General features: G+C 35.9%; 1 protein-coding gene across 1 annotated transcript; it reads left to right on the top strand.

The window, feature by feature from the left end:
• Nucleotides 1-264: 264 nt before the first annotated feature.
• LOC138310648 (fibrinogen-like protein A) lies at nucleotides 265-11,134 on the top strand. The gene is made up of 5 exons (XM_069251933.1): nucleotides 265-568; nucleotides 7,795-7,916; nucleotides 9,539-9,635; nucleotides 9,928-10,092; nucleotides 10,628-11,134. Exons 1-5 carry the CDS (start codon nucleotides 271-273, stop codon nucleotides 10,885-10,887), a joined length of 942 nt encoding a protein of 313 aa, XP_069108034.1. The 5' UTR covers nucleotides 265-270; the 3' UTR covers nucleotides 10,888-11,134.
• The last annotated feature ends 1,350 nt before the right edge of the window (nucleotides 11,135-12,484 follow it).

Raw genomic sequence — 12,484 nt, 5'->3', positions numbered from 1 at the left:
AACATAGATTTCTGTTATCAGACTCGAAAAGAAAGTCTGGGAAAACAGACGTGTTCGCATCAGTAGACCAGCCTTTACTAGTGTTGAGTTCGGATATTGTTCGTGGAAGTTCCAATACTTTATTACTTAATTACTGAACTGCTGATATACAATAGACAATTTGGTGGAATATAAAACTATAATAACATAATTTGTAGATATCCCATCTGACTTTTGTTTTTACTTTGTATTCAAATTTCTTCGCCTCAGTTTTCAAACATGAATGTGTACATGTTGCTGATGTGCTTCTGGTATACAGCTCATGCGAAAATAAGATCTTCATCGTTCAGGCGTGTACACAATGTGCCCCACTCCGACTACGAAGGTCATGTGTTAGCTGTGGTGGAAAACGTGTACAACACTGTGATCGAGTGTTCATCTAAATGTCAGACGGACTGTCTGTCATATTCCTACAACAAGGAGACAAAAGAGTGTAAGACGTATACCAAAGCTCTGTGTGATGGCAACAGTGTGAACCTGTCCTCAGTCATACAGATGTATACAAAGAAGAGTGACGACTCCGTTTGTAGTAAGTTGTACTTGTAGTATCTGTCACACGCAGTATTTGTTTCTACAGTTCACGCTTGTTCTAAGTATATGTATCTGTCACCCGATCTGTTTAATTTTGGTTCTACAGTTCACGCTTGTAGTAAGTACATGTACATGTATCTGTCACCTGAACAGTTTGTTTTTTACAGTTCACACTTGTAGTAATTACATGTATACTATCTGTCACCCGAACTGTTTGTTTCTACAGTTCACACTAGTAGTTTGTACATGTATCTGTCACCTTAACTGTTTGTTTTATTCTACAGTTCACACTTGTAGTAAGTACATGTATCTGTCACCCGAAGTGTTTGTTTCTACAGTTCACACTTGTAGTAAGTACATGTATCTGTCACCCGAAGTGTTTGTTTCTACAGTTCACACTTGTAGTAAATACATGTATCTGTCACATGAACAGTTTGTTTCCACATTTCACACTTGTAGTAAGTATCTGTCACCCGAACTGTGTGTTTCCACAGTTCACACTTGTTGTAAGTACATGTACATGTCACCTGAACTGTTTGTTTTATTCAAAAGTTCACATGATAGTCGAAGGGAGATAATTTAGTTTTCTTGTATAAAGAGTTATTCCCCTTGATGGTATTCTCTTGGTTTGGAACTGAACAGACGTGTTGTTTTGTCACACTACTAATTCCAAGATGTAAGAGAAGAGCGAGTTCCCCTAAGCCCTCTCACTACACTACATGGTGGAGAATGTGAGTTATTATCATAATGTAACGTTTTGAGCTGTATGGCCTGTGATTACTCGTCAGTCAGGGCTCGCCGGCCAGACGTCATTCCGTACCATGTCCTTTTGGGCGGGAAAGATATTGGGTGATTTTACAATTTTGAATGACTTATATTATGTAATATATAGTTTGATGCTGATATATCAAAACTTCAACCCATATCTTTTTATTTGACATTAGATCACTGAATTTGACATTTTTACATCTTCAAACTGCCGATTTGTTGTAGGGAAATTAATCAACGTGACCCTGTGTATTTATTCTTTGCTACTAAACATGGATTCACTATTGCAGATGCCCCAACAAAGGTGTTTTACCCTATTTTTTACTTCATTTCAGGCCAGGTTTCGCATTGTCTGCGTGTAGTGAAAGCCTACTTTCGCTTCGCGTGTGTCTGGCATATCGCTTATATCATTAAAGAAAATAGGCGCGCCGCTTAAGACTCGTATAATTGGAAAATCGACTATGTAGATATTGTTAAATACATGTTTTAAGTCTTGATTACATGTCTGACGAGTCATTAACTTTAGCCGGTATCGTTAAAGATGAGCCACCGCCGACAGAGCATAGTTCTAAATGATATTCATCATTTTAATAATAATTGGTATTTAATCGTATCTATTTATGCCTAATTAACACAAAAAATTATATAAAAAATGCTTCGCCTTTGGTGCATGCACAATCAGTACTTCATTCCACAATGTTGCAAATTCTGACAAATTAGAAAAATTACAGTTAGAGGTTGCCAGAATTGTAACTGGTCTTCCAATATTTACTAGTCGACAGAGTTTATATTATGAGACTGGATGGGAAACATTAAGCAATCGTAGAAAATTCCGGAAACTTTACTTTACAAAATTCGTAATAATCTTACCCCCTCCTATTTACATGACATTATGCCTTATCCAGTTCACACTGTTAGCAATTATAATTTGAAAAACCAAGATAATTATACAATACCAAGAATAAGACTAAGTTTATTTGAAAGATCATTTATACCTGATACAATAAAGCATTGGAATAATCTTGATACTGACACCAGATCTAGTAACACTATTTCAACATTTAAACGTAAAATTTCTTTTCAGGGGGAATGTGCTCCTAAGTTTTATTCTTCTGGCTGTAGAAAGTTAAATATGTTACATACAAGACTCAGGTATCGATGTAGTTCCTTAAATGCTGATCTCAAACGTATTAATTTGATTCCGTCACCACAGTGTATATGCTCATATATGCAATAGAAGATGTAGAACATTATTTGTTAGATTGTCCATTATTTGATATTTCTAGAAATGCCTTCAAACATAAACTAGCGAACGATTTAAATTTAACTGAATTATCTGTAGATCTACTGCTGTTTGGTTCGGAAGCACTTTCTTATAATGAAAACTGTTCCTTATTTTTATTAGTCCAAGACTTTATTAGCCATACTAAACGTTTTAACTAATATCATTTGTATCAAAATATCCGTTCATTCTTAATATTATGATATCATGGTGACACAGTCGATCGCATCCGAATATACAGGGAGCCTCAAGCTCGGAATTTCAAAGACAGAAAGTACAGTGGTGTGTACTTTACAGAAGAAGGATAGACATACGTGGTGCGGTGCTAGTTGCGTTCAGTTACAGTGTGTGTCATAGGGTATGCGGTCTACTGTGTCACCTACTCTATATCAACAATTAATGCTAGCTTATATAAAGAGGTTCCCCCAACAAGCGACTGTTGTTTATCATGTTTATCAAACTCGAGTTAGTTAATTTTAAAATTTTGAAAAGACACGAGCTTTAGCGAGTGTCTTTTAAAAATTTGAAAATTAACTAGCGAGAGTTTAGATAAACATGATAAACAACAGTCACGCGTTGGGGAATTTATTTATCCCATAACTTTAGCTCTATATACCATTTTCTCGTCTTCATTCAGGGAAACTTACCACCATACATTGTGCAGTGATACATGTATCTTTCCATCATAAAATAAAGTGCCTAAATAGAGAGCCAATATTATATTGGTTCATACTTTGAATAAGCAACTACCTGCTAAATAGTAAATACAATGCTATTTAAAAGAAAATGCGCTATGAAAAGTAGCCCTAAGTTGAGAGCCAATCGGAATCAAGAGATCTTGGAATTGACCAATCAGAGGCGCCGTAGGTGTTTACACACTGGAGTGTGTGTGTAAACATAAACGATAACCAACTGCTATGGAATTTACGAGTCACATCGGTTTTCCATTGTGAAACATGCATAGTTATGGGATAAATATATATATATATATGTTATTTTGTTACACTATTTAGTTTTGTATCAGATATAGCCTTAATTTTAAAGAAATGTCGAATCAGTTTTACAATGTAAAGTAATTCTTATTATGATATTTCATACTAACACATACTTTTATACGTACATGCGGGTACGGGCACATCATATAGGGATTGAATATATTTTTCTAATTTTCATAGCGGCTATGAATAGCAGAAGCTATCTACATATCCCGTGGAACGCGAACTTATTTACATTAAAATACTTTATGAAAATAAAAATTCTTGAAAGGTTTCTATATTATTTTTAAAATTATGACACCCATATACGACGAGAAACAAGAATAATGGAACAGCTGGATGACGACGTCGTTCCACAACGTCGCGTTTTCAAGCTTCCGCCTTCCGGTCGACCTTTGTTTGCAAATGACAAACGATAAACAAGAAATATTGTTTAAAATAAGATTTAATTGACTTATTACAGTAAACCTTAGTTGATTCTATATCAAGAAACAACACATTAGATCTAACACATTAAAATATTGTGGGGGACTATTTTTTTAATATGATTTTTTTATATGAAATGGCGCATTGTTTGAAATCAGCTGATCGATGCACGAGAATCGTTGTATTCATAGTGTATTCATAGTGTTTTCATAGGCAAATGTTTGTTTTTGTCAGTTGGTTGATTCATATAGTGACGAAACACTCAGAATGTAAATATAAAACGATATATGTTTTGTAATTTTTATCATAAATTTAAACCTTGATATTCTTCATCATCATTTTCTTAATATATATTTCATCATTCATGTATTACGGGAGAAGACGGAGTATAAGTTATTCAACTTGTGTCTGATCCCATTTGTATATATGCAAATAAAATATGTTTAAATCAAATATAGTGCCACGGAATTTTTTCGGGATGCAATTAATTATTTTTCATATTTTTAACTTTTGAATGGTGGTAATGGTGTAAAGTAAGTAACTTTTGTAACTGAAGAAAAAAACTAAATTGTCTGCTTCAGTTTTTGATAGTGAAAAAATACCATTTGTCGGCACAGGGACCTGGCACGAAAATGTTTAACCAACAGTATACATATATATATTATAATATAGTATCAAGGGTATGAACTCGGCGGTCGAGAAAAACGGACCTATTCTTTTTTTAAACCGTAATTATTTTAATAAATCGCCTCTAATGGGTACCTCAAAAACCAAGCCAAAATCACAAAATCTACGCTTGTGATGGTAAATAGTACCCATAACTGTGTTCATCCACAGTCTCCTTTGGAGGTGTCATGTCCCGTACTTTGTAGAAACTCCATTTAAATATCGTGTAGCTTACCTACTTTAGCCATCACCGCCATGTTAATTTGTTCTTCTGAGCGCTTCTCGATTTTACCGACAAGCACAACACCACATAATTTGCATAATGCAGTCCCGATATGTCAAATCGAGAAGCGATCCGAGAAAAAAATGAACATGGCGGTGATGGTTAAAGTAAGTGAGCTACACGATGTTGAGGTACCCATTAGAGGCGAGACGTCATTTCGACTTGACAGGGAAATGTCTACCTAGCTATTGTTTCGTAAATTCACCGTTTCATCAACCATAACGTCGCCAATACTTGGCCAATTTTGTTCATCAAGCACTCACTGGAAAGATAAATTATTTCTCTTTAAGGTAAGATATGCGTCAATGGTGTATAAAGCCCATTTATTAAAATAATTTCGGTTTTAAAAAAATAGGTCAGTTTTTCTCGACCGCCGAGTTCATACCCTTGATACTGTAATATATATATATGTAACAGGAGAGGAGAAAATGTAGCGGCCAGACCGGGATTCGAACCAGGTACCCTCAGAATACTAGCCGAGTGCTCTACCGACTGAGCTACCTGGTCACCGATGATCGACCCAGTCCAATCCCGCTACATATATATACTGTTGGTTAAAAAAATCGTGCGAGGTCCCTGTGTTTGTCGGCGGTGGAGCATCTTTAAGCATTATTGAAGTTTCTGTCATATGTTGTCTAAGGAAAGGGATTCCTTGAACTGTTTATTACTTACCGGAAGAACCATTCAACAACACATGCACGTACAGTCTGTATTGTTGAATGATTCTTCCGGTAAGTAATAGATCTACATATTTCAAAACTTGTTAATATAGTGAAACAAGTGGCGTGAACGTCCATATTATGCCATCTTCAGAAGATATGAAGACACGACAGAGAGATGTTTCGTTGATTTTTTAGCCAACCATCATCAGATGGTGGGCTACTATTCAAATCGCCCTGCGTCCGTGGTCCGTGGTCCGTCGTCCGTCCGTAAACAATGCTTGTTATCACTATTTCTTAAAAACTGCTGCAGGGATTTTGTTCAAACTTCACATGGAGGGTCCCCTTGGTCCATATTTGTGCCATACAGATTTTGAGGCTGATCGGAAAAACAAGATGACCGCCAGGCAGCCATCTTTGATTTTGGCAGTTGGAGTTTGTAATCGATATTTCTTGAGAACTACTGAAGAAATTTTGTTCAAACTTCACATGGAAGTTACCCTTGGTCCCTATATGTGCCATACAGATTTTGAGGCTGATCGGAAAAAACAAGATGGCCGCCAGGCAGCCATCTTTGATTTTGGCAGTTGAAGTTTGTAATCGATATTTCTTGAGAACTACTGAAGAAATTTTGTTCAAACTTCACATGGAAGTTACCCTTGGTCCCTATATGTGCCATACAGATTTTGAGGCTGATAGGAAAAACAAGATGGCCGCCAGTCGGCCATCTTGAATTTTGATAGTTAAGGTTTGATATCCCTATTTCTCAAAAAGTGCTGAAGGAATCTTTCTCAAATTTAATATGTAGGTTCCCCTAGGGTCCTTGTTTTGCATATTGCATTTTTGGACCAATCGGTGAACAAGATGGCTGCCAGGCCGCCATCTTGGATTTTGATAGTTAAAGTTTGTTATGGCTATTTCTCATATAGTACTGAAGGGATCTGTCTCAAATTTCATATGTAGGTTCCCCTAGGGATCTAGTTGTGCATATTGCATTTGGGACCGATCGGTCAACAAATATGCTGCCAGGCAGCCATCTTGGATTTTTATATTCAAAGTTTGTTATCGCTATTTCTCAGAGAGTATTGAATGGATCTTTCTCAAATTTCACATGTAGGTTCCCCTAGGGCCCTAGTTGTGAATGTTATGATTTGGGACCGATTGATAAACAAGATGGCAACCAAGGAGTCATCTTGGATTTTGATAGTTGAAGTTTGTGACCGCTATTTCTCAAAAGGTACTGAAGCGATCTGTCTCAAATTTTATATGTAGTATGTTTGAAAAAGTTTAAAAAGTAGAGAAAAGATCCATCTTTCCTTTGTCAGATATAGATCATTCTTTGGTGGGCGCCAAGATCCCTCTGGGATCTCTTGTTGAATAAAATATCTAAGAAACACAATTTAACAAAGCATGACAATTTATTGACTCGTGCCCTATCCGGGCCTCGAAGTCACGATTTACGGCACCCAATCGCGCCTTCTACCACTGCGCCACATCCACGTCCCCAAAAAAGTATGTTTCTATGACGAAGTGATAGTCGGTTCGATATGGTCACATGATCACTGTGGAAATTGTCAAATTAAATATTTGGATCAACAATACATAGTCTATATGATACATGATATTAACTGTACTATGTTTGAAATAGAAGTGTTCCAGTCTCCATGTGATCGGCCCAATACAATATCTACGTAATGGCTCCAGTCTCCATGTGATCGGCCCAATACAATATATCTACGTAATGGCTCCAGTCTACATGTGATCGGCCCAATACAATATATCTACGTAATGGCTCCAGTCTCCATGGCTACAGATCAAACAGAAGTTGAAATAATTGGATGATGCAGAACTTTCAGAATATAAACAACATTTTTACTTTATTTAAAACTGTGGTTTTCAGCTTTACTAAACCAGCCTGTTGTCTTTCTAAGAACTTTATATTAAAAAGTTTGTCTCCTGTATCTAGCTCATCATTTATAATTGTTTATTGTATTTTAGTTGTAAACTGAAGTGTTTAAGTGCCATGAATGTTTTCGCAGAGTCACTTATCAGAAATATACTATTAAAATTTAAGAGCGGAATCTGTACTAATAACTGTTGTTACACACATGTACACTTATTATCTCATCCATATTTTCTGTTTAGGTCTTACGAGTTGTAGTGATGTCAGAACTGGCAGTCCCTCCGGTATTTACAAAGTGGCCTTGACCCCTGGCCGGAGTGACGATGTTTACTGTGACATGGACACAGATGAAGGGCCATGGACAGTAAGAATAGTTATGATAGTTTAATCTGTTCTCTCTCTCTCTCTCTCTCTCTCTCTCTCTCTCTCTCTATCTATATATATATATATATATATATATATATATATATATATATATATATATATATATATAGTATAGTATATATATATAATTAAATAAAATTAATAAGTGTATCACATTTTTAGTCTGATAGCCTGTGAATTGTCCGTGTGTTATTTTTTAATATATCACTAGTGAAACAGTAGTGGAAAAAATGTAGTGGCCACAACGAGATTCGAACCCGGGACCTGCAAGCTCTACTCTTCAAAGTCTCCGCCCTCGAAAATGTACTTAACCCTTATACCACCACCGTCTGTAACAGGAGAAGAGAAAATGTAGCGGCCAGACCGGGATTCGAACCCTCGGCCACTGAGCTACATTGTACCTGGTCACCGATGATCGACCCAGTATAACACAGTCCAAACAGTTATTTGACCTTAAGGTTAAAAGATTGATTTACCTTAAGGGCAAAAGATTTATTTACCTTAAAGACAAAAGATTTATTTACCTTAAGGGCAAAAGATTTATTTACCTAAGATTAAAAGTTATTTGACCTACAAACGTTTTTCGACCTTAAGGGCAAAATATTTATTTACCTTAAGGACAAAAGATTTATTTACCTTAAGGTTAAAAGTTGTTTGACCTTAAAAACGTTTTTTGACTTTAAGGTTAAAATATTTATTTATCTTAAGGTTAAAAGATTTATTTACATTAAGGACTAAATATTTATTTACCTCAAGAGCAAAAAAATTATTTACCTTAAGGGCAGAGATTTATTTACCTTAAGGACAAATAAATATGGTAAATAAATCTTTTGCCCTTAAGGTAAATAAATCTTTTGTCCTTAAGGTAAATAAATCTTTTGCCCTTTTATTTACCTTAAGGTTGAAAGTTATTTGTACTTAAGCAAAAGTTATAAGGGCTACAGATTTCTTGACCATCAGGTTAAAACCGTTTTATTATAATTGTAGAAATATAAATTAATTATTTCTAGATAGACTTTATTTAGTGTCAATAAATGAACAACTTTTTAAACAAATGTGTTTAATTCTTTTAAGGGATTTTTAAATTTTATCAATTGTTTGGCGTTTTCATTATTTTTTTAAAGGGCTTAATATTTAATTTCCCCCAGTGTTTCATTATGTCCAGTATGTGGACAAATCCATTATGTGATTAGGGGTATGAATAGCATAGTGACTTCTATAGATTAATTATTTGCCATTATGACATTTAACCTTAAGGGCAAAATGATTTTTGACCTTAAGATGAAATCTTTTCCCTTAAGGTTAAATGTACATAGTGGCAAAAAACATTTTTGCATTTAAGGTCAAAAGATTTGACCTTAAGAATTATGTGAATTTTATGACAAAACGGCGTGTCATAGCTCTCTCTGTGGTCTAGAGTCTAGAGGTCTAGAGATCGTAAGTGATCGGAACCCCTGGATGGTGTTATATAACGCTGAACACTTGTCATTGACTAAAAATTCCGTGTGACGTCATGTTTTTACTTTACTAAACAATGAACTGCAATACTATCGTTTCCATATTGTAAATATCGCTGAATTATTTTGTTTATTTAACTAACAGGTCATACAGAACAGACAGGACGGTACTGTAGACTTTTACCGGAACTGGGCGGAATATCAGACAGGTTTTGGTGACTTAGACGGGGAATTCTGGGCCGGTAAGTACAGTGTATATATGAGGTATTATACAAGTCTATTATCATCCACGACTGATGTCTTATGTTTCTGTACGAAAACCAAATCAAGATAACAATAACAAATGTATGTGCTTAGACATAAAATAACAAAATTAATACTATTGAGAATAACGCATCATGCATTATATTATATATATATATATATATATATTTTCTAAATTTTTACAGTTTGATTGTTTATCGGAATTGGCAACATGTGATACAAAGACATATATTAAATCAATGCCTGATGACTCAATAAATATTTTGTTAGGTCTGAACACAATACACCTCCTAACCCAGAACGGTTCCATCCTTCGTATCAATCTGATGTCCTGGATGAGTGATACACAGTACGCGGAGTACCAGGACTTCCGTGTGGGGAACGAGTCGTCGAAGTACCGACTGTCGGTATCGGGATTCTCCGGGAATGTCATCTGTAAGTTTTTTGTTTGTTTGTTAAGAGTTTTATCTCATTAACAAGCATTTAGAGAGCATCATTACCAAATCATTTTATTAATAAGACAATTGAAAAAGTTCCCGCATTGTACGTTTGTATACCAGGAGAGCGTTTAAACCCTAAACATACAATTCAAATTAGAATGTAAATATCATACATACGATATATTTTGTAATTTGGGTCTACTAACATAGGAGTTACATTATATAGACAAACAGTTATAGAATCATCACCGAATGAGGTGAGAAATTAGAAACACATAATGTCAGCTATCATTTAGATTTGTGTGTGTTTACTACAACTTAGCCTGGTCCATCAGTCTTTTTATATATAAATTGAAGAATACCGACTTGAGTTAAAACACATTGATTCACATATGAGTGTATGAATCTAGTGGTTAAGTATAATTAAGATTTTAGTCAGCTTCAGTTGGTCCCCGAACTAGTCTGACAGTACAATATAACCTCGATGATCGGTGTAATCAATCCTGTATAACCTGTCTGTGTTTTGACAGATGATGCTATGGAGTACCACGACGGTTACCAGTTCTCTACCTACGACAATGACAATGACGTGTGGGAAGATGCTAATTGTGCTGTAGGTTATCAAGGCGCCATGTGGTACGGACACTGTACTGAAAATAACCTGAACGGGCGGTACGTATGGGATACTGGGGATGATTGGCAGTCGATGTTTTGGGGCCTATTCTACTCTGACCGGATTACCGTACCTATGATGAGGTCCAGAATGATGGTGAAACATCCCGGTGTTTAACTCGGACAACAAACAAATCCACAACTTATCATGTATCTTATTCCTTGTTATTTTCCATATTGTATTTATTTTTATTGTCTTCGTTTTGTTGTTGTATTATTTGTATTTCATCAAACAGTTGGTTTTAAATCCGTGTATCGTTACTGTGATTTAATCACATAAACATCAGTCAATATAATCATATTGGTATGTGTAATAATATAACTGTGTCTGTTGAATGTCTTAATAATTAAAAGATTTCTAAGGAAAGAAACCCCTAGTTATTATTTATCCCTCCAAATCAAATGTGATTCTCAAATCAATGTCATAAATCATTATTTAGTCAGATACCGATAAATATCATTGTAGCCTTCTCCAGGACAGCACACACTATTCAAAATGATACACTGTTATACTTGTATTTATACCAGGGGCTTAGGAAGCGGCATGTCTTTGTTCAGATCACAGGCATTTGGCTCTATAGACATATATACATGTATATAATATATAAACAGAAAAATGTCTATTGAGCCAAATGCCTGTTCAGATCGAGCAGGGTTGCAGAGTGGTATGACGACATTCACAATTATCATTTCTAAATGCAGGTAACTTTGAATAGAAAAATTACCATGATAAGAACGCTTTAAAATCACCAAAATACATCGTGAAACTCATCTCAGCCATTCTAAATAGTAATATTTTTCCAGGACCCCAAAGACACAAAAATAGTACATATGGTTGAGTGTTGAATTAATCTCCTGTGTGAGGACTCTTCATGATATAATATTTATATTTTTAGGTCGCCCGAGACAGTCTCAAGTGACCTACGTATTCTAATCGCCTTTTGTCCGTCGTCGTGTGTTTGTAAACAATTTACATTTTCGACGTCTTCTCCAAAACTGCTGAAGCAAATTCAATGAAATTTTGCACAAACCTTCTAAGGCATAATGTCAATCGAAATTGTGAATTACATGGTCCCACCTTCCAGGCAGCTGTGGGAGGGGCCAAAAGGGGTAAGATTGACTAAAATTTCAAAAATCTTCTTCTCCACTCGCAGATGTTGTAAAATGCAATACTCTTCATGGATTGAAAGGTCCTAAGGCCCTCTACAAAAATTGTGAATTTCATGGTCTTGGGGTCTCAGATTTTCCCCTTGTGAGGGGTCAAATTTACTTTATCCCCCCCCCCCCCATTACGTGTCATCTTCCTACGCCACTGTATACGCCCGGGGCCCCCAGAATGGAAGGTGACTCATGCAGCACCGGATGTACATGTAGGCACATCCTCGATATTCCAGGGGTTCCGATCACTTACGATCTTTACAAGCCTGGACTATCTCATAGTAAAACTGGAGACAACAGATCAGAACAGGTAATTTGATGTACATCAAAAGAGCCGGCTTTGATGTTAGGCGTCGCTTTCTCTGTAGTCATCAAATGCCTGTGATTGGTCAAATGTTTTCCGCTGAGATGCCTTCAATTTCACTATGAGATAGTCCAGGGGTGTAGAGATCGTAAGTGATCGGAACCCCTGGAATATCGAGGATGATCGGCGTGTGGTTGCGCGGGTTATGACGCCATAAATGTTCGAGTGAATTACAAAAGATTATAAAGGAATA

This window comes from Argopecten irradians, chromosome 16 (genome assembly GCF_041381155.1).
Source record: "Argopecten irradians isolate NY chromosome 16, Ai_NY, whole genome shotgun sequence".
NCBI classification, from domain to species: domain Eukaryota; kingdom Metazoa; phylum Mollusca; class Bivalvia; order Pectinida; family Pectinidae; genus Argopecten; species Argopecten irradians.
This window is presented reverse-complemented; position numbering and strand designations above follow the sequence as displayed.